The sequence below is a fragment of the Clarias gariepinus genome, chromosome 19 (genome assembly GCF_024256425.1).
Source record: "Clarias gariepinus isolate MV-2021 ecotype Netherlands chromosome 19, CGAR_prim_01v2, whole genome shotgun sequence".
In the NCBI taxonomy this organism is placed as follows: domain Eukaryota; kingdom Metazoa; phylum Chordata; class Actinopteri; order Siluriformes; family Clariidae; genus Clarias; species Clarias gariepinus.
The window spans coordinates 11,578,641-11,602,466 of record NC_071118.1 but is presented as its reverse complement, the minus strand read 5'-3'; the positions used below and the strand labels follow the sequence as shown (position 1 = coordinate 11,602,466).

General features: G+C 37.3%; 1 protein-coding gene across 1 annotated transcript; it reads left to right on the top strand.

Moving 5' to 3' along the window:
- The first annotated feature begins 570 nt into the window (after positions 1–570).
- Positions 571–23,614, top strand: lmbrd2b (LMBR1 domain containing 2b). The gene is made up of 18 exons (XM_053478480.1): positions 571–747; positions 2,774–2,978; positions 3,136–3,236; positions 8,040–8,138; positions 12,633–12,800; positions 12,891–13,101; positions 13,451–13,525; positions 14,689–14,802; positions 15,338–15,521; positions 15,630–15,811; positions 17,625–17,758; positions 18,599–18,704; positions 18,846–18,943; positions 19,200–19,303; positions 19,441–19,487; positions 20,918–21,035; positions 21,142–21,265; positions 22,344–23,614. Exons 2-18 carry the CDS (start codon positions 2,805–2,807, stop codon positions 22,405–22,407), a joined length of 2,103 nt encoding a protein of 700 aa, XP_053334455.1. The 5' UTR covers positions 571–747; positions 2,774–2,804; the 3' UTR covers positions 22,408–23,614.
- The last annotated feature ends 212 nt before the right edge of the window (positions 23,615–23,826 follow it).

Sequence of the window (23,826 nt, the reverse complement as noted above, 5' to 3'; positions counted from 1 at the left end):
TTTAAGTCTTTAAAGTTTTTTATTTTTGCAATTATGTACGTATTTGGTAACAATCATGTTAATTTTTATTGTGTCAATTGATTTAAGAGATTACAATCATATCCAAGAGCTTATAGACAGTTAAATTCTGCTTGTTCATGCATGACATCAGGGTTTGGGGCTATTTATTAATCCAGACGTATTTTGCGGATTTTTATCAGATGCATTTTTTTTTAATCTTACAAAAAACCTGCAAACTAATAATTGACCAATAATTAACTAATTTGTTAATAAATAAAAGGTGTTGTGTAACATCACTTATAATAGTTTATTTACCACTTTAAAATGTAGCAAACTGGCATGAATACAAACTTGTATTTCTACTTTAATTTACCAACAATTGAATCTAAATAATTAAGATGCTTTTACTACCCAGTGCGCATGCGTTAAATTTTCACACGCCTCTTTCATCTCCCCTACCCCTCTACCCATCCATGGAACATAATAGAAGGCTTGTAGGTATGGGCGGGGCTTGCGTTACCCTGACTCCCTGCCCTTACGTAGTGACGTAGTGACGTGGCTCTAGCAGACAGCTGCTTGGGATACGGGTTGCTGCCTGAATGACGTTTAAGATTTTGTTGAGAACACTATGATGACTTTCATTCAAATAGCTTTATTTTGGAAGAAGAGTCCGTCGATGTCGTTAATTAATCATCAATAGGAAGAAATATCCACGTTTTAAAGACCGTTTATTTCGCCACAGCTGAGGTAAGAGCAATCTGTATCTGACTTCCTAATACACCGCTAGCAAAACGCCATAATAACAGACGCGTTTAATCCGAGTGTCACTGACTATAGAGTGCACTTCCTGTGTGTGTTGTTTAGAGCAGACGCAGTGCGCTTGTGTTGGAAGGAGGGCGATATTTGGGACTGGGCCATAAACCAGCCTCACATTTAAATATTCTGTACTGAGTTTTGATCAGTGTGTGATTATGATTGATTGTGTCTTGTCAGGTTTATTTTTTGACATTTCTTTTAATGTTCAGACACTAGGTCTATTACATTAATACATGACCTATTTTAACTGAATAATATTTATATAAAACACTTTAAAATACTTACAATCAGATTTTCTTCTTTTCAATCATAAACTTCAGTGCATATTGGAGTTCAAATTAAAAGTATGGGAAAAAAAAGCCTAAAATTATTTTTACCTCCTGAGACCTGATCTGTTTTGTACAGTGTACTTTTCCCTCTATGAAGCAGCTCCAGGGTGGAGTTTGTGGAGTTTGCATGATCTCCCAGTGCTTGGTGGGTTTCCTCTGGATACTTCAGTTTCCTCCCACAGTCCAAAGACATGCAGATTAATTTAATTGGCATTCGCAAATTGCATGTTGTGAGTGTGTGTGTAAGTGTCCATCCTGCGATGGATTGGCACCCTGTCCAGGGTGTAATCCACCTTGTGGCCTACGTTTTCTCGGATAGGCCCCAGGCCACAGTGACCCTTTATACAATATAAACAGTATAGAAGATAAATGAATTAAAATCTCTCTTTACTGGGTCCATTCATACACCATCGGGCGACAGATACTTCCGGACCAGAAGATATAGCTGTCGTTTCTGTGCTAGTTACTTATGGAGTCAGGTTGCCAATTTGATGCCTGATTGTATCTGAGCCCTTGGGGGTGAAGGACCTGGCAGTCTGACGGCATCAGGGCTTAACCATCCAGCTACCCCTGGCCACATTTTCTCTTTACTAGCACCTGATAACTGAACTGAACCAATGTATTTAAACAGAAAGTAAATGACACAAGAATTGTATTTTATGGTCTTCAAAATTTTTTGCACAAGGATAAAGACATGTTGAATGTTGAAGTCCATATGAGGACATTCAGATTTCAAGAGGTTAAGTGGTTCACCTTTATAACATCTACAATCCATTTAAATTTGGTTGTTTAACTTTAGATTAATATTATCTGTTAAACATTGCACCTAATTTAAACCAAAGACCAACACATTAGCTGTGTGGCATGTCAGACATTGATATAGTGTTTTGAAAAATGTTGAAAAATAATCCTGAATTTGAAATGGATGCACTTGGTCCAGAAAGAAGCAGTAAGACTTTTATTGTATAAAAAGTATCCATGTGATCATTTCTATTATTTCCCTTTTATTTTTTTATGAAAAAAAAGTAAGCCAAGCATCAGTCCGTATTCTTTAAGAATTTCAGGTCAGTGTGAGTACCTGAGGTCCTGTTGGATAATTGTGGTCATGTGACACATCATATGATTGAACAAAGTTGAAAGAAATTCTTATCAATGCGTTTTAATGAGACATCATGCCACGTGTGTACATAAACATGTAAAACCCTCAGGACTAAATGGATGCACTGCCAATAACAGATGGTTTTATTAAAATATAATTTAAAAGCTTGCACACGGATTCAAGTCATGGGATGCTTTTTAAATTTATTGAAAATGTTTCCTTACAATTTTAAAAATAGGCATAAAAATGACAGATTAGTAAATTCTAAATACACGTTGTAGTGGCACGTTTCTTATTCCATGTTAAAGAGTCATGACCTCGCAGTTGTACAGCTTCAGATCTAGGACACAGCGCATGCATGCACAGTTCTTGCTCTGCTGAAGAAAAACAAAAGAGTCTTTCAGTGAACCCAAGCGCCACACCGGCTTTTGTCAGAGACCTGAATTATGTGGAAAGTCGTAATGAGCTTGTAGGAGTCACGCAGTAAACATGATCACATTCAAGCATCTCCTGAATTTCTTTCCACCAGGTGTCTTTGCCGCACAGGGTCGAGGAGCAGAATGAGCGGGGCGGCGTTGGCCATCGAGATAGTCGTTGTCTTTTTTTTGGCTCTTTTCCTCCTGCACCGGTATGGAGACTTTAAAAAGCAACAGCGTATGGTCCTGTTCAGCACGCTGCTCGCCTGGTATCTGTGCTTCCTCATCGTCTTCATTCTCCCTCTGGACGTCAGCACGGTTTGTTCAGGCCAACAGTTTAAGTTTGACATATATGTCTAATGGTGTTAAAGGACTGCCTTTATAAGCCAAGGAACATCAGGCTGCTTTTGAAATTGTTCTTCACGTTAAAGTAAATCTCACTGTGTGATATTTGTTTTTGAATTTGATATTTCAGACAGTATACAGACAATGTGTAAGCAGCCATCAGGCTCCTACTTCAGGACCTCAGCTCCCCAACCAGACAGCAGGAAACGTGACTGTTGCACCCACTATTAGGTGAGTTTTGTGTTCTGTGTGACTCGTCAGCCTGGTACACTACTTGCCTTTGCTTTTGTTTTACCCATCAAGTGTTTCACCTTTCAACATTGACACTTTAGCTTTTTAAAACAAATTTCCTTTACCAAAATTTCAAATATCCAAATGAAAATACTGATTGAAAAAGACCAGAACTAAATTTTTTTAGTTTTTTTAGGCTGAGGTATAAAAATTATCTGATTTATACAGACAAGATGTGAAAAAAGTGTCAAAAAATGTGTAAAATTATGTACTTGAGTTTCACCTGTTTCCCTGATATATCTAGGATCAGTGTAGACAATAAACGACATCATCGACAACATATGATACTTTCGAGGTGTGAGCGTGTGTACTGAAGGTTTTTCTTGGGGGAAAAAGGCCAATCAGAGGTTTCTAACGTGAGCGACTTTTAATAACGTAACACAATAAACATGCGATACATGAATCGTCACACAAAAGAATCAAGATTCATAACTGAATTGATTCTTACCCCTTCCCAACTGTAATATTTAGGTTTGTCACTAAAATCTAAAAAAAAAAAAACTGTGATAAAGAGTTCAAGTTCTTTTTTTGATCAGTACAAAATTGTCACATTTTAAAGTTTAAATAAATAAAACCAGTTCATTTGTAATTGCTATCATTATTTATAAAGCTGGATAAAAACAGAATTATTCATAAATTGTTTGCACACAGGTTAGCACTGTCTCCATGCACCTCCAGGGTCCAGGTTCGATTCCCATCCCTGTGTGCATGGAGTTTGCATGTTCTCCCGTGCTTGGTGGGTTTCCTCCGGGTACTCCGGTTTCCTCCCACAGTCCAAAAACCTTCAGATTAGGCTAATTGGTGTTCCTAAATTGTGTGGGCCGTCCAATGGATTGGTACCCTGTCCAGGGTGTACCCTGCCTTGAGCTCTAAGTCTCCTGGGATAGTCTCCCGCCCCCCTGTGACCCTAAATACAGGATGGGTGGTATTGATGATGAGATGAGTAAGTATTTAAACACATAATAACATCATAATTATGGGATTTTTAAGTGTATTAAAAGAAGAATTGGTTTTATTGGCCATGTATGTTAACACACACAAGAAAAATGACTCTAAAGAAGTTCAGACTTAAATAAACGATAGTCTATAATACTGTGCAAAATTCTTAAGCATCCTCGCTTTTCTTTATATTAAATTGAATTCAATTAAAGAAATGGAGACAATTTTTTTGCTGTGACAGTCATTTATAACCCCATTTCTCAGGTTTCCCACTAGATCATGACTTAAGTTAGATGTTTTTTTTATGTTTGAATAAGTCATTGGTCACTGAGGGGCTTAAAAAAGCAAAAAACATTGCTCTGAAACTTGGCGGGAACTAAACGGAAAAGGAGAGCCAAAAAAGTATTTCAGGAAGTGAGGAGAACTATTCCTAAAGATTACATTAAGATTAAAGCAAATATGAAACAAGAAACGAGACGGCACACTACAGACAATACACAATATACAGGAAATACACAATGTTCAACTACTATACAGATTAAATAAAGACAACAATATACTGAGTATCTACACAGATCAGAAATGTACATGAAACATGTGGGTGCTGCACATATAATAAATTGTTGCGTTTGATTGGCAGGCAAAACATAGTACGATATGTACAAGAAATGCAAAGGACAAAAATACTGTATGTGTCACATATAGAAGTGATGTGTGATTGTGGAGTCCATTATTTATAGATGTGAGGTAGGGTGTGACAAGTTTTTGTAGACCATGCTGATGTTTATTTTGCAGCAGATAGCAGGTCATCCTGATCTGGTATTTATGAGTGTGATTGTTATCAGGAAAGAAACGGTTTGTGTGCGTGGCAGTTTTTATTATACAGGATAAACACTACACCTTTAAGTTTAAACAATGAGTGTTCAAGTCCACTCTTACTTTTTCAACCCTGACTCAGGTTTTCATGCAAAACAACAGAACACGGATTATGAGAATAAAAAAACTACTGTACGTTTATTTGTCTATATAATCCCCTACTATACTAATGCACTTATAACAGCGTTTAGGAAAATAATATGGAGGTCAGGTCTGTACAGGGACGGAGCAATAATTTCCAGCCAGGTTTTTCTGTGAATGATTGTGTGTACAGTTTCTATGGATGCGTATCTTCCGCAAGTTGGTGAATAGTTATCTATCAATGTCTTGAAGTCTTCTGTTAATATTGGTTTTAACTCCTTCATTCATGAGGTTCGAACTTTTGTAAAACCCAGTAATTTCATATTAATGGCACTAACTAAAATAACAAGTAAAGAAAGCAAAAAAAGAAACTTAAGGCTGGTTGTTTAATAAGGATGGCACTGTGTATAATTGGGACATACTCGGGCATTGTGTAGGTCAGTCCTGTTTGTCGTGGCATCTTCTTTATGGTCTGCAGCACCAAGCAACCGATCTGGTATGTCTCCTGCTGCAATGTGCTGCATACTGTGTAGTGTCCTCGAATCATTCACTGATGGATTGCATTTGCTTCTGCGTCACTGGGAGAGTGTGGGATCTCAGGGCTGCTGAGAGTTGCCAAGACATTCCTGTTTGGAAAAATAAATAAATGACTGTTTAGCGGTTTCTCATTGCGATGTGCTTGGTATACACAATCACCTGCTATAATTTGCTTCTCTGCTAAGCATTACGTAATAATGTACACTCACCTAAAGGATTATTAGGAACACCTGTTAAATTTCTTATTGATGCAATTATCTAATAAACCAATCACATGGCAGTTGCTTCAATGCATTTAGGGGTGTGGTCCTGGTCAAGACAATCTCCTGAACTCCAAACTGAATGTCAGAATGGGAAAGTAAGGTGATTTAAACACTTTTGAGCGTGGCATGGTTGCTGGTGCCAGACGGGCCGGTCTGAGTATTTCACAATCTGCTCAGTTACTGGGATTTTCATGAACAACCATTTCTAGGGTTTACAAAGAATCGTGTGAAAAGGGAAAAACATCCAGTATGCGGCAGTCCTGTGGGCGAAAATGCCTTGTTGATGCTAGAGGTCAGAGGAGAATGGGCCGACTGATTCAAGCTGATAGAAGAGCAACTTTGACTGAAATAACCACTCGTTACAACCGAGGTATGCGTCAAAGCATTTGTGAAGCCACAACACGCACACCTTGAGGCGGATGGGCTACGACAGCTGAAGACCCCATCGCTACAATTTGCACGAGCTCCCCAAAATTGGACAGTTGACGACTGGAAAAATGGTAGAGTCAGAATTTGGCGTAAACAGAATGAGAACATGGATTCATCATGCCTTGTTACCACTGTGCAGGCTGCTGGTGGTGGTGTAATGATGTGGGGGATGTTTTCTTGGCACACTTTAGGCCCCTCAGTGCCAATTGGGCATCTTTTAAATGCCACGGGCTACCTGAGCATTGTTTCTGACCATGTCCATCCCTTTATGACCACCATGTACCCACCCTCTAATGGCTACTTCCAGCAGAATAATGCACCATGTCACAAAGCTCGAATCATTTTAAATTGGTTTCTTGAACATGACAATGACTTCACTATACTAAAATGGCCCCCACAGTCACCAGATCTCAACCCAATAGAGCATCTTTGGGATGTGGTGGAACGGGAGCTTCGTGCCCTGGATGTGCATCCCACAAATCTCCATCAACTGCAACATGCTATCCTATCAATATGGGCCAACATTTCTAAAGAATGCTTTCAGCACCTTGTTGAATTAATGCCACATAAAATTAAGGCAGTTCTGAAGGTGAAAGTGGGTCAAACACCGTATTAGTCTGGTGTTCCTAATGATCCCTTTAGGTGAGTGTGTATTTTATGTTTTAGGTGAGCTTTCAGTTGAATTCAGTTTTACTTGCGTAGCACTTTTAACAAATGGTCATTATGCAGTTTTCAGAAATGAATATTCTGGATATAAATTTATTATTTTTAAAGTTTTTTTTTTAATAAAATGGATTTATAGCTTCTCCCTTTATGAAGCCATAGGAGTATCACTATATTTATATACCAGCTGTTCCAGGCACTCACCTTTCAATTAACTCTGGATTTATTAAAATAAAGACATGAATAAAGGAAAGTTCAGCATTTCTAAAATTTGTGCATACATTTACAAACAACTGTGCAAATAATGATAATCTGTCATGTAATATGTTGTTTGTTTTACAGGCATGCAAATATTTATAATAAATGTTATTTATGTATTAATTGTCACATAATGATTGGATTGATTGGTTCTGTACATAATAATGCAGATATGATGAACAGATAAAAGTTGTACTAAAGATAATATGGTGTCTAAGACTTTTGTACAGTGCTTGATCACTAAAATACAACTCTACACAAAAATTATAAAATGTCTGTAAAACTCTAAAAAGATGTATATTGATAATAATTCATCTTATTACCAAACCTTAATGTATAAATGGAAACATGGCTACAGAAAACATTTTGTGCTTTTTGGATATAAAGTTTTATTTTTACTTTATTACCCTAGGTAAGCTCAGATATGACTGCGCCTACTGAAGATGAATAAATCTCATCATTATGCTGCTGTGTTGCTGTTTGTTTCTTTTCATATGTGCAGCCAAGCACTTTGATCTGTTTCACCTCCTCACGTTTTTGTCTTTTTCAAGATTTTTACACGAGCATAGTTTGTTATACATTTGTTTTCAAATTGTGAAACACTTTAACAGAAACTCAGCTCACATGTTGTGGTGTGATGGTGCTGGTCATATGGTGTCAAATCAAGAAGTCACATTGTTTCATGTTCATTTCACAGCATTGCAACAGTGTGTCATAAACCATGGAGCTACATTCCTGATGGGATCATGCCGGTTTTCTGGAGGGTTGTGTACTGGACCTCACAGTGTCTTACATGGTGAGAAAACACAATTTCCTAATTTCTAACCATAATCTGTCATGAGGTGGACGGAAAAAAAGACAATGCCCTGATCCAAATATTACAGTAGAGTGGAACCTTGGATTATGAGCATAATTTGTTCCGGAAGCAGGCTTGTATTTCAATAAGCTCGTAAACCCATAAGAAATAATGAAAACTTAAATTATTCGTTCCACAGCCCAAAAAATTATTGTATTAAAATAATTAACACCAAATTCAAAGTAAAAATAAAACAAATTAACCTGCACTTTACTTTTAAAAATAGTAAAAATAAATCCCGACAGATAAGTGTTTTCGTTTGCGCGTGCAGGCTCTGTGTGTATGTGTGTTAATCTCAAGTAGGCTCCCCTCTCCCCCTTCTCGTCTTACACAGTTACCCTTCTCTGTGTGTGTATGGGGTTTGGAGGGGCTAACATGCAGACTTTATTGTCTAAATAACTGGCAACGAAAATGAGTACACCCTAAGTGAACATGTCAAAACTGTGTCCAGAGTTTTGACATTTTGTGTGATATATTACACAAAATGTCAATATTTTGTGTGAGCACTATTGTTACCTAGCACGGCCCTAATCCTCCTGGGCATGGAATTCACGAGAGCTGCACGATGTTGTTGCTGGGATCCTCTTCCACTCCTCCATAATAATATCACATTCTGCTTAAGGACGTCCCACAGGTGCTCAATAGGGTTCAGGTCTGGAGACATGTTGAATTATTTTCAGAAGACAGTCTACTGTTATATAGGGCTGGGTATCGTTCCAAAATTACCGATACCGATACCCTGAATTCGATACCGGTTCCGAACGATACTTTTTTCGATACTTTTATTTAAGAAAAATATTTTTAAAAGATTACATAATACACATAATCTCTAAGAAACTTTGGTTTTATTTTTCAGGATGTTTGTGACACTTTTCACAGCAGGCTTATCTCTAAGACCAGTAAACAAAGGCACAAAATGAACAAAGTGTAATTAACATAATAGATCAGTGTAAACAGTTTTAATAAAGTTCAATCAGTTTTAAGTATTTGTGAGGCTCACTGTCGCTTAAAGGTTTAGTTCACCCAAAAATGAAAATTCTTTTATTAATTATCTATAAATGAAGATATTTTGGACTTAATCCAAGAGCATTCTGATCGTCCCATAGATAAATCGTTGAATAAAGTTATTTTTGTTTTTTGTACACAGAAGTATTCTCACAGCTTCTTATAATTTTGATTGAATTTTGATGTTTTTGGTTCCTTTCTGGGCATTGAAAAATGCATATCCAGTAAATCTATGAGAGGATCAGAAAGCTCTTGAATTAAATCCAAATTATTTTAAGGACATTTAAATAAGATAAGTTTTATGTGAGGTAAACTTTCATCATTTACTGTTAACCTTAAAGCATTTTAGCATCAACATAGCTACGTATTTAAAGCCATCAAACAGTACATAACGTTGCATAAGGTAAAAATGATTTATTAAAGTGACCCCGCACAAACTTAAACTTAACTTTAACGGTACACAAGCATGAAGCGCTAAAAGTTAGCCGATTGTGTATGTCGGTTTACCTGTCGGAGCCCCAGTCATCGCGCCGTTATCCTCATCAGTCACGGAGGACGGCGCTTGTGGTGGGCATGTTGTTGGAGGCCCCGAGTCAGGAAAATACTGAGAGGATGATGATGACTGCACCGGCGTGATCTTCTTGCACTCAAACACGGAGCAACTTTCTGCTCGCAAATTAATTCCGTGTACTGTCAGGTGTTTCATCATATTTGACGTGTTGCCAGTCTTGGACGCGATAACCTTTTTACAAATATTGCATCGCACGCTGTTGCCGTCAATCTTGGCATAATGTAGCCATACTTTTGATCGCTTAAACATCGTTTGCGTAAAATTTTTTGCTACGGTTTAAAGTGTAGTGTGCATTACAGCCTCACATTTGACAAGTTCTGGGCGAGTGGGCGTAACCGCTGTAAACTATTGATTTTCAAGGCAGTCTCGCAGCAGCCAATCACCAGCATTTGATCCGGGCACATTAAGGATGTCGCACTTTTTGTAGCTCACTGACGATGACAAGATTATACTTTTGGGTATCGAAATTTGGCACAGAACGAAAATGATTTTTTCGATACTCGATAGTATCGAGACGATTCGGTCGGTGCTTCAAAAGTATCGAACTCGATACCCAGCCCTACTGTTATACAGTACAAGCTGCACATTAACTACACTGAAATTTATCCAAGTTTCATTTCTATAGTATTATCCTTTGAGAAGATATAATTTTTTTTTTTTTGCTGAAATTAGAGAAATGTACTCACTTTTTTAACTGGGCGCATATAGAGGAACGTTTTAATAGGAACTTTAGAGGCTCTAGAATCAAGCGCCATATTAACTATTATAGTTGCATTCAAAAATAATTAAGTAGTATTTAGAGTTGTGATGTCATTTTGTAATAGTGTATACGTTAAATAACTTGCATATGCCAGATTCAGAGACTCCTCATAATTCAAAGGTACTCTATATGATTAAAATGATCCGCTGACTATTACACCTATATGATGTTGTTAAACATGTCGTTCCAAAGTCTTGCTGCGATAACAGCCTCCATTTTTTTGAGAAAAATGCCACAATGTTGAAAGCTTATAATTGTTTAAAATGTCTGCAGAATTAACATTGCCCTTCACTAAAACAAATTGGCCAAATTCTTTTTTTTTTCTTCACCACACTAGTGCTGGTCTGTTCAAACCGAGGCACTGTTCCTTCTGGGAGGTAGCGTTCTCCTGGCATATGGTGAATCCAGGTGAATTATGGTTTCTCACTACAGAGAAAGCATTTTTACTCCTCCAGTGTCCAGTGGTGCCATGTTTTATACCAGGGCTGTTCAGTCCTAGAAAGCCAGTCTCTAGCACAGCTTGGTTATTTTTCTTTTCAAACTCAACTGATTCACCTACTGTAGACACTGGCCATCCAGGCCTCGGTTTGAACAGACCTGCTTCACACCAATCAAACTAAGCCTTGGCATTGCACTTATTCATGAAAACTCGTAAAAGCACAGTGCTGATGTGGATGTTGTCTGTAGTGAGTGATGCATCAGAAGCTAAGAGATTTTTAAACGTAACATGCTTCGAGAGAGCAGTGCCTGCTGCATAAAACGATCCGAATACTGTTTTGAAGGTTGTTTAACATGGTATTAGGTTCATTAATGCATTTCTGTGTATGTTTAAATTGTAAGGAAGCTTTATTAATACAGAATTCTTTCCAATAAATAAATTAATGGAGGTTTAGTACTGGTTGATTTTATTGTGTATTTGATACAATGATATAAGTGCCTTGAGGAAGTATTTACCCCTTCCTGCATCAGCACTTGTTGGGTTTGTGTGGTCTAATGCTTTGTGACTGGACTGTTACTCCTAAACATAAATATTTCATAATAATAGCACTTACAGTTAACCAGGACAGCTCCAGCAGGATAAAAACATCAGCAAGTGACTGTAGTGGGACATTTAAAGTGACTGAGCTTTCAGTATGACCTATTTTACAGCCATTGTTTGTCTAAGATTGCATGGCTGTGTGCTTGATTATATCCACCTGCTAGAAAGGGGTGTGTCTGACACACCTGACCTGAATAATACGGAGAAGTTTCAACATGCTTTTGTGTTCAAAACAACCAAATTGTGCTTCCGCGACTTATTGGAAGCTGCGCATGTCAGGTCAAGGTCAAAGTAAACAACTTTATCAGTATGCAGAAAGGTTACCAAGCAAACAGGAAACCAGCTGACCCCATATGTTCCCAAAAGATTCTGTGATTGAAAAGATCAAAAACTATTATTTCATTCTTCATGAGGACTGAAGGTCAACTCTCATCAGGCATGGGTACTGTGAGATGGTCAACATGGAGTTAAACTGAATACAGCTTTCTGGTAGTTGACCTCAAGCAGCTAAATTCACAATGCTCCAGATTTTCACAATGCCTTACATCAGATGCATTATCAGTTAAATCTTTGGACACTTTAAATGTTTGGACTTTCCTAGGATAGTCTTCATGAGAGCCAGTTTCATCATGGCGATTGTCACACTGTAAAGTCTTAAATATTTAATGATCATAGGATTACAGTTTTGTCATCCATGACTCTTCAGGTTTTAAACTAGTTCTGTTCTGTATCTTAAAATTTTGAGTTCATATGAATTATTATCAAAAGAAAACAAGCCCTTTTCATTGTAATCTCAAACTATTTATTGGTATTTAAGATTAGGCTTTGTAGCATGTTTGTTCTTCTGGACTTTGAGTAAATACCCATTGTCCTATAGCCCATTGGACTACGGTTTGGGAGGTCCCAGATTTAAACCACACGACCACCAAGTTACCACTGTTGGGCCCTTGAGCAAGGCTGAACCCTCGACTGTTCAGATGTATAATTAAATAAAATGTAAGTCGCTCCGGGTAAGGGAGTCTAAAATAACGAAATGTAACGAATTTTGTTTGTTTCTAGGCTTCTCCTGCCCTTCATGCAGTCGTATGCCCGCTCAGGAGGCTTCTCCATAACAGGAAAAATTAAAACCGCTCTCATCGAGAATGCCATCTACTACGGTACCTACCTGTTCATCTTCGGCTCGCTGCTCATCTACGTAGCTATACATCCTCAGTGGAGTCTGTCCTGGTAAGAGGACCTCAGCAGTCTTGCAGCCTACACACTGGCCTCGTCTCCGTGTGGTTTATGACAGCGCCTGAACTCACCTTTTTTTTCCAGGTACGAGCTGCAGACGATCGGCATCACAGCAGCGAACACGTGGGGTCTGTTTCTGTTGGTGCTGCTGATGGGCTACGGCTTGGTGGAAATCCCTCGCTCTTACTGGGAAGCTTCTAAACAAGGACACCTGCTCATCAAGACTTACTTCAAAGCAGCTAAGCTGATGACGGAGAAAGCAGATGCAGAGGAGAACCTGGAGGATGTTATGGAGGTGGGCGGTGCATGTTTATCAAAGACCTGCAGCATGAAAAATTATATATAAACTGTATATAAAAATATATATAATACTTGTTTGGGTTTTTTTTTTAACACAGCATTATGTTAATTCCTGCGTATGTAAGTGTGTGTAAATTGTAAAGAAGCATTATTAACCAATAAATCCAGTACTAAAGCTTAATTTTATTGGTAAAACACTAGTTGATTTTATTGTCCATTGATACACTGACCCGGCCAACATTCTCATGCATCCACATGTAATGCAACAGTTCTATCTTTCCTGATGGTCACTGTGTAATAACTGTGGTTCTTTATGGCAAAACTACTTCTTGTGTATAATACAGGAGGTGAGAAAAGTGAACGAGTCCATCAAGTACAACCACCCCTTCAGAAAGTATGTTGATACGATCCTTAGAAAGGTGAGATTGCGTTGAGTCACTAAACAACATAGTGGGTTTTTCATATTGTTGATGTATTTTCTGAACTGTAAAGGTGTTAAAACTAAAAAGGAAACGAAAAAGGCTTCATCACCAGATGCTTGAAATGTAGCATTGAAATTCATTCGTGTACACTCATGTGAACAGGATACAGTTACGTCATATGTACTACTACTACAACAACAGTGAAGCAGCATAATGCACATATTCTGAGATGCAACTTAATTTTTTTTTTTTTTTTATATCAGCTCATCTATATAAATGAAATAGAAGTTTTGTCTGTAAATTGGTCCAAACCTGCCTTCTCACTGATCTCTTTATGTTTCATACATCGGAGGACACGAAACCAGTCTTAGAAAATTTTCTGTCTGCATATCTGTATGTCTGTCCAGCCACATTTCATCACAGCATCAAGCAAAACCGGCTGATGACAGAATTTAATGAAACTTCTCCAGTCCTTAGGTATTATTTGCCTGAAGTTAGACCTGTGCCATAAATCAAACCTTTGAGTAGAAGGGAAGTTATGAGCAGCTATGTGTCAGTTCATAAACTGAAGATTTTGACCGAGTATCATGTACGTGTCAAACTGTGGGTGCGTCTTAAATCGACCACTGGACAGTTACGTGCCTGATCATGTCACAGCATCACACAAAACTGTCTGGAGAGAATTTAATGAAACTTGGAAACAAAAAAACGTTTTTCCCCCATTGGCGAAGGTTACTAAGTCTAGTAACATAATATAATAGGGATGGGAATCATCAAGGATCTCTCAATACAATATAATCATGATCTCTATGGTTGCCGATTACAATTCTATAAGTATCACAATTTTATAAGTACCCTAATTCGATGTTAATCTGTTTTTAGATTTTGTTCCATTTCTAAAGAAACTAAGCAAATAATTTGCTCCTACCACAGAGGACACTGTGCCGTGTGAATAGTTTAAGGACGCCACTTTCGGGATTATAGAAGAACACAAACATTTTATTACTTTAAATCCAAACATATATAAATAAAAAAATAATTAAAAAAAAACTCTATTTTGTGGTCAATTGCATCTTTATAGACATGTGGATTTCTTTTCCCACTATCTTAGTATAATAACATGCAGGCTGATTAAATGTTGTAACTGTATTTCCCCTCAGTGCCCTGTTGAATATCAGGAGAAGATGGGCAGAAATATGGACGACTATGAAGATTTTGATGATAAACAGAACACTTATCCCAGCGAAAGGAGTTTGGTGAAGCTTCACAAACAGGTGTGGAAAAATAAATCTGTCTTGTACTTGTGTTTCCATTCAGAAACGTAGTTGTGGTTCCTCACTCAAGCATTGTATTGCTTACATAATAAAAAAAATTCATTAGCATTCAGATTCAAATTCCTTGTTTGGACCTTATGTCTTCCAAATTAAAATTTTATTTGTCACATACACAGTCATACACAGTACGATATGCAGTGAAATGCTTGTACGACCGCAGGTGACCTTAAAAAGAAAATAAAAACTATATATATAAGGAATAAATATTAATAAAAAGAAATGAAATACAAAAGAAAATAAATGTAACTGGTAAAATAAACAAACTGTGCAAATAAGGGCATAATAAAAATAGTACGAAATATAGGAATATAGGGGAGAATATATATATATATATATATATATATATATATATATATATATAAAAATTTAAAAATGTTTTAAAGTGGCAAAGTGTCATGTGCAATGGCAGATATACAGTATAAACATGTATTGTATAAAGTGACTTATGAAAGTGACATGTCCTTCTTTCTATCAGGTGATATACGCTGTGCAGAGACACAATCGGACACAGGTACAGTGGCAGATTCTGCTTGATCAAGCCTTTCACCTGGAGGACGTTGCGAAAAACGAGACCAGCTCATCTCACCAGTTTGTCCACAGCTTTGCGCCAGCAGAACCTGCAAACTGGTTTACCCGCTACATCTACACACCTACAGTAGGTCAGAACAGCACAAGACTTCTGTAAACAATCAAATAAAGCAGTACATAGACTGAAGCCATACAAATTATTTACTCTGTTTTGTTTGTTGCTCCATGTGTTTTATTAGAGTGGTATTGGGAATGTTTCCTGAAGCAGTGGTTTTATCGCGTGCTGGCCGTGATCCTGTCCCTCTTCTCTGTGGCTGTGGTCTGGTCAGAGTGCACTTTCTTCAGCACTCATCCTGTCCTCTCTCTCTTCGCTGTATTTATTCAGCTTGCAGAACGAGATTACAACTACCTGTACATCGAGGTAAGCCCAACCCAGCTCTGTGTTCAAAGCAAAATAAACAGGACAGTGAGGATTGTTAGGTCATGTACACGGGACATTGTGCACAGGATCGTTGGTGGCTTTGAGTAATACATGAAAATCATTAAACAATAAATGTGTCAGGTTAATTATACTTCCCCATTGACTGAATACTTTAGCATATGGTTGTAGCACCACCCCAGGATGCAGAGTATCGATATGCCCAACCTACTGTGACTTGTACAGTATCTGTAGCACCATCCAGTTTGTTATGCATCTGTAACTTTGCCCCAATTTGTACAGCGCATATATAGCTCCGCCCAAATTCATAATACATGTGTAGCTCTGCCCCAATATGAAATGCACATATATTACTGTCTTGGTTTTTATTGCATTTGGAGTCCCACCCTAATTCGTTACGTACATGTATTGGTTTATAATGTTCGCTATACAGTAGACATTTGGGCATATAGGGCTTTTAACAATGGTCATTATCGTTAAAAAGCAGAAAAAATGGAAACAATTTTAAAAAGGGTAAGGAAATTTGTGTAAATCATAAATACCAGATTGTCCTTGATGAGCAAGCCAAAGAAATCTTAAAAAAGGACCAGACTTAACCCTCATTTGGTGATATTTACATCTGGATGTGTTAAAAAAACATCTCAGGCACCTTCATTAGCAGAACACCAATTTTATGTGAGCGAAAGTACTGCAACACCTACAGTAGTTGTGTTGGCAGCGTGCTTTCTTGTGCTGGACGTCTACTTTGGATTGTCGCGTTGGTGTATTATAAAGTTTCTTCCGTTTAAATCAGATGCGTTTCTTAGTAAATTGTCAGACAGAACGTTTCAGTGGACTTTTGAATTCTGTTTGCTTCTACCACCATGAGTTGAATCATTCAGAGAGATCAGTAAGTCTCCCAGAAGCAGCCATGCTTTAACACTGTCTCCACCATGCTTGACCAGTGAGCTTGTATGTTTTGATTCATGAGCAGATCCTTTCCATTTCCCACACCTTGAGTGATTTGATTCTGGTGGTTGCAGCTCTTTATTTATCCTTTAAACAGTGAATTATTTCTTCACTCCTGCCCTGTTGAGGATGTTGTCACTGATTGTAGTCTTGGAGTTTTTTCTTTACAGCAATCACAATGACTCTCTGTCATCATCTGCTGTTGTTTTCCTTGGCCGACCTGTTTCATGTTGTGTCATTAGTACATTTTCTTTAAGTACAGTTTCTGTTTTCCTTTTCTCCCCCTCTCTCTCTCTCTCTCTAATTTTTTTTAAACAACATTCCAAATTGTTGGCTAAACACAGTGATTGTGCAATGACGCTGAATGATTTTTTTCCTGCTTTAAAATGGCTTGCTCTTCCCCATACACTGTTCTTGTCTTTATTTTGGCTTATTCTTTTTAATAACAAATGCAGTATTCTCAGGGTTCTTTAAACTAATTATTGTTTAAGCAATCAGTCTAACAGAGCACACCTGTTACACGTTCCAGTTTTTTTTTTTATGACAAAAACTAGTTGTGTTCACACCAAATATGGCATGTTATGGTTTTAACACAGCTAGGTAAAAATATCGGGAACTACCATCTGAGATTGATATATTGTCTCATATTTATCTTTTAATCTCAAACGAAAAATATGTTTATAGTAAAAACAAAAGATTTTGACCTTATTTTCTTTCCTTTTTCCTTTTGGATCTTTCTGTTTTTGACCTTACTTTCAGAAGACACTATACATCCGTTGCTTATCACTATTTGTCTAAGTTGTTACTTTCAGATTTCAGATGCTGATATTTCTGATCTGTCCTCTAGATGGCATGTTTCATCACAATCTTCTTCCTGTGCACTTGTGTGTACTCCACTGTGTTTCGGATCCGTGTCTTCAACTACTACTACCTGGCCTCACACCATCAAACTGACGCCTACAGTCTTCAGTTCAGTGGCATGTAGGTTCACAGAGAACATGTAGGTGGCATGTAGTTTCACCGAGATGTTTATACAGCACAGGATTTTAATTTACAGGTGCTTTTTAGTTGAACAGCTACATGTTTCTGTCTTTTGATGTCTAATTTAGGAGAAACTTATAGCTACCATGGTATCATTGTGCAAACTGCATGTCTAAATTAAAATCACATCTATTTATTAATTAACACTAACTAACTTTACTAACTAACTACAGTTACATGAATTAGGACTCATGTAAGTGTAAACGTTCAGTTTATGCAATATTGTGCAAAGGTCTCTTTTTTATATTAAACTAAATTAAAATGTACTGTGTACAACTGTACAAGTGTACTTGTACACTGTCAATAAAATGTCAATTATATTAAAGAAATGGAAACAAATGTTTGACTATGAGAGGCTGCACAGTGCCTAAACACACAAACTGTTCCAACTATTCAGCATCAGTATACTAATCACCAGCTTGATCATCTGTCATCATCTGTACCGGTTTCATGCTTTGAGTTAGATGTTTTTTAATTCTTAAATGATTCATAGGCCACTGTGTGGGTTAACAAACAAAAACATTCCACTGAAACTGGTCAGGTGCGGGAACTGAACTGATAATGAGAACCAAAAACGTCCTTCGGGAAGTCTAAGGGACTACCATTGTTTATAGCATACTATTATTTGCTAAATTAGTAGCTATAAGCATACATTAATCTAATAGTAAAATTGAACAAGCAAACCTGGCACTTTAAACACATCTTGGCTGATCAAGTATGTTTGAAGAAGGAAGACATTATGCACATTTTTCCCCCCACCAAAATGTTATTGTCTTTTAGGCTTTTTTGCCGTTTGACCCCACCCCTGTGTTTGAACTTCCTTGGTCTCATCCACATGGACTCGGCTATCTCTCACCAGGCAAGAGAGCAGACGGCCTACACTTCAGTAAGTCTCAGCAGCAGCATCTCTTACTGCTTCTCACTTTTTATTGATTTATGGTGAAACATAAGATGCTGGTGCGGGTTATTTTTTCTAACAGCACACCCAGTCATAAATTATTCTTTACTCGAATCATGTCTTTCACAGATAATGGGGTCGATGCGTGTCCTCTCCTTTATCGCCAACGGATTTTACATTTATTATCCCATGCTGATTGTCATCCTCTGCATTGCCACATACTTCAGGTCTGTCAGAATCATCCATGTAGAGAAAAACAAAATTTAATAATAATATTGCATATTTATTCTCTTGTATCATAATGAGATATTATTATAAGGTATAATAATATAAATCTGTAACAGAGAGATAACACCCATTGAGACATAACCATAGCAATAGACACATGTATAAATGTTGTTGACATGTATAAATAACCCTTTTAATATATTGTTACTTCTAACTCTTACATATACCTGATACCTGCATTGTTATACATCAAAGCCTCGGTACCCGCTGTCTGAACCTCCTGGGCTTCCAGCAGTTTATGGGAGATAATGAGCTGACCTCTGACCTGATCGATGAGGGCAGGGAGTTACTGCGCAGGGGTGAGTGCATGGTTATGACTATTAAAAGGCTATGTTTAGGGTCTAGAATAATATGTAACAAGATAATTCTTTTTTTTTTCTTTTTCAAAGAAGCGTTTATTTTCCCTGTTATTTATTGTGTTCTTATTTGGTTGCAGAGCGAAGAAAACGACAAAGAATAGAAGACGGGGAAAACAGAAGAAGAGTGAGTTCATACAATTTTTTTTGTCTTTCTCTTTGATTATGTTAAGATTTTTTATTTCTCCCTGATGTTTAATTTATATTTAGATTGTTCTTTTATTCCTACGTTAAATAATCACAACAAAATCTAAATATAGTTAATATACATTTTATTATTGTTATTATTATTATTATTGTACTGTAATATTACTATTTTCCCTACATTGTTTTATGTAGACAAAATCTCGCACAAATGTTGAATATTCAGAATTAGTTTATAAATAAATGACTAAAATTCCTATTTACGGTCCTGTTCAAAACTCTTGAGCCACTTCTCATTTCTTTTTATATATATATATATATATATATATATATATATATATATATATATATATAGTCATAAGGAATAATAATAATAAAGGTTTCCTGAAGGACTCTTTTGGCTTTTATTTTGGCGGGTTTTTGCCTTTCATGTTCACTTTAGTCCCTGTATGTAACCAGTTTCAGGGAATTTTTCTTGTTTGAAAGTTGTTAAGCCCCATAGTGACCCATGATTCATTCAAGCATTAAAAACACCTAACTTAAGGCATGAACCAGTGAGAAACGGGTGCAGATGATGACCAGGCCGGTGATTATTAGTATACTGGTGATGCTGAATGCTGATTGGGTGGAACAGACAAAAGGGGAAATAAGGTTTCTGCTGAGGTTGTTACATAAACAATACATTTTAAAATAATATCTTAAGGCATTTTGCAGCCTGTCATAAAACATTTGATCCCAATCCTTTATTTAAACAACATAATGTAATTGAATTTAATATGAAGAAGTGAGGGGTGGTTTATGACTTTTGCAGAGTAATATATTTTCAGTAGTACAGCTATAATATAAATAAAATGTTTATCTTATATATTTATATCAACGTGTTTGTGCGGGGACATGATTGACAGATGCTGCACATCCTCGTTTAATAATAAGCAAATAAAACAGTTTTGTTGCTTAACAAAGAAAAATGTGTATTAGTTAATATGGCTAAGCATTCTGTGTCTGCAGTTTCTGTTTTCTGCCACAGGAGTCTTTGTGGTTTTTCTGTTGTAAGCTGCTTTTTTTTCTTCTTTTTTAACATCAAAGTGAACTTAAAGGGATTGCTGTTTATAACAAAAGTGATAGCAAGAGCCGACCTGTTTCCTGGTCTTTTCACATCATTAAGCTTTACTATAAATGGGAAACAAGTATATAAATTAAAATTACAGTCTGGAAGTTTACAGTGGCATCACAGGAATAATACTCCCCGAGTTGTGCTGTCAGTAATAACTCACATTGATAATAATCCTGTAACCGTGTGTATTTTATCAATATTGTGATAGTGAAAAATTATGTTTAAATGCTTCTTAATCCCCTAGTCATTTTGATGGGTATCAGTGAATACATTTAAATGGAAATGTCCCTCTGTGCCAGGAGTGGCGTGAGCGCTACAGCCATCAGAGAGACGAAGCCGGAGCCAGAAACAGGGTCTCTGCCTCTGAAATGAAGGAAACCAATTACGCAGACACAGTCAGCTCCAACTCTAACAGACGTAAGTTTCGTACCCTGACCACATTTGTCTCTGTTACGTGCCGGCTTGTGCTGACTTGGCTTTTGTTACATCCTGTTTATTCCATCTCTCTCTCTCTCTTCCACAGAGGCTAAATACTCTCGTGGTGGGGGCCCACGGTCCGAGAGAGACCGCATAGAGCTCCTGCAGGATGCAGAGCCTCTAGACTTTAATGCAGAAACAGTCAATGAGGACTCGATGGAGTCCAACAGGTTTGCTTTTGATATGTTCACTTACCTTGTCTGACTGTCTATTTCAGAATGGAGGTCATGTTGTGTGTAGAGCATCACTTTATTTAATTCTTTATGGAAGAGAGATAAGGTTGTTCCTGATGAAAGAAGATATTAGAATAAACTAGGAAGCTCAATTTCATTGTGCATAACATTAGTGTGTGTAGTGTGTTCACAATGTCAGTCTTACTAAGCTGCACCATGACATTATATTATTAATATTTTGGGGGAACCCACCATTTCCAAATGCCTATTTTCTGTTGGTGTATACTTCAGGAATGAAACCTTGGTGGCTCTAATCAGTATCGGGATAAAAAATAAAATAAATTAAAAAGAGGAGGCATGGTGACAGAGTGGTTACATTAAAGTATTTAGCAGATTAGAACTGTGGCCTCTGCGTGCCCTCTGTGTGCGTGCATGTTCTTCTCGTGCTTGAAGAACATGCACGCACACAGAGGCAGGTCTCCTCCCACAGTCCCGAAAAACATGCAGATTAGTTTAACTGGCGTTTCCAAATTGCTCCTATTGTGGAAGGTCTGTGAATCAACTTGCATTAAGCATTGAAAAGGTGTACCCTGACTGGACGATCCATCCATCCGTCCTTCCATCCAGTGTGCCCACATCTGAGAACATGCAAACTCAACAGATACACACACAGATTTGAACCATGAACCCTGGTCGTGTGAGGTGAATGTGATTTAATAGTGTTTATAAAAAGTGCTTATTAAATAATAGCTCCTCACAAACTTCAGCATATTAAAAATTATACACTGATAATTACCCCTTAACCTAGTCTGTGTTTATATTATTAATGTAGAGATAATAAAGAAAGGATAAGAACAAGGTCAACTGTGCGAGCTGCTTTAATTAATACATATTCAACACATTTCGACCAGTCAGTTTTGAGAATTTAGCAGCAACTATAAGGTAGAGTGCTATCACAAAAGCAACTGTTTTAGCAGAACCATGTTGTGATGCTGCAGCGTATAGATGTGTGAGATAAATTCTCTCTCTCTCTCTCTCTCTCTCTCTCTCACGCACACTCTCTCCAACGCTACAGGCATGCAGGAGGACGTTATCTCTCCATGTCCTCCTCACAGAGCAGAATCTTTGATGACGTGTGAGCATACTTTGGCAGAAGAAGGGCAGAAAGGCAGCTGGAGTCATCTTCTGCTCAATCTAACATTGCGTAAGGAGTAATTATTGGACTTTGGGTCCTTTGTGAATGTACAATGTTACATTAGCTGTGAATGCACAACAGTAATGGATACTCATGTTGTATCCTTGAATGAAGAGTTTATATCTACTAAAAATGCTATTCCAATCCTGTTTAAATGCTCCCTCACTGACTCCCTCACCTGATCTTTTCCCCTTGAATGATTGTTAATGGTCCTTCTCTTGCTTATTTATTATTATTATTATTATTATTATTATTATTATACCTAAGAAGCTGGAGCTTACCCAAAAGGCATTGCTATCTGACCGTTTCAGTGAAGCAAAAAAAAAAAAAAAAAAATCTTTAAACATAAAAGTAACCAGGCGCAATGAAATCATTCATGTTTTATATTTGATTATTACTTGACATTGTGATGTTACTGTCTGCTAGTTAGCTTGGTAGCTAGTTAGCTCTGTATATAGTTCAAAGCAAATTGCAAATAGCTACAGAAATCATTTGCAAAACATCTGATTTGTTAGATCTTGGTGCAAATTTAAAGTGATGCGCTTAGCCTTGACCTTTCATGGATAGTGGATGTTGTCGGTGAAAATGTGCAAAAAACCAAATAGGTGAGAAATGGACGAAAGAACACACAGAATACACATAATACAGTGTTGATTGAAATCACCATGAGCTACAGTATTAATTCTGTGTGAACCTGTCAGAGATTGGATTTAGAGTGGGGTGGAAATTGGAGGTTGCGCTTTGCCTGTTAATACTCTTCTCCTTCTTCAATCCCCTCCTCATTTAAAGTCAGCAAGGTCATTTAAAACAGTGGTGTAGTGGAAACAGTTTTCTCTTAAATGCTGCATGTCAAAAACTGGATCTGTTCTGTCTTTGCACACAGAGAAGCTCTTTGTTTAGCTCATCACTTACTGAATGACTTGAGCAACGAGTCACCCCAGGCATGGTGCAATTAATATTGAAATATTTACAAGAACTTTTCTATTCATTGCATTCCTTTTACCGCTAACTTCTAAATGTACCAACATTCTACGAATCAGCCTTCGAACTTTACTGAAGTTTACTAAAACTAAACACTTGACCCTGGATAAATGTTGTTTGTTTTTATCCCATTTATCCCAAGGTTTGGCTTTTTGTGCATCCAGAGATCTCTAGTAATTCGGGTCATTTTTACCCTGGCGTCACTCAACAAGGTAGTTTTTCTCCCAAAACTGCAGCTCACTGTATTTTTTGAACACTCCAGGAATATGATGTGTGAAAATCCCAAGAAATACTTTAACCAGCCAGTCTGGCACCAACAACCATTCCATAGTGACTGAGGTCACAATTTTTCATTATTCTGGTGTTTAACATTAACAAACGC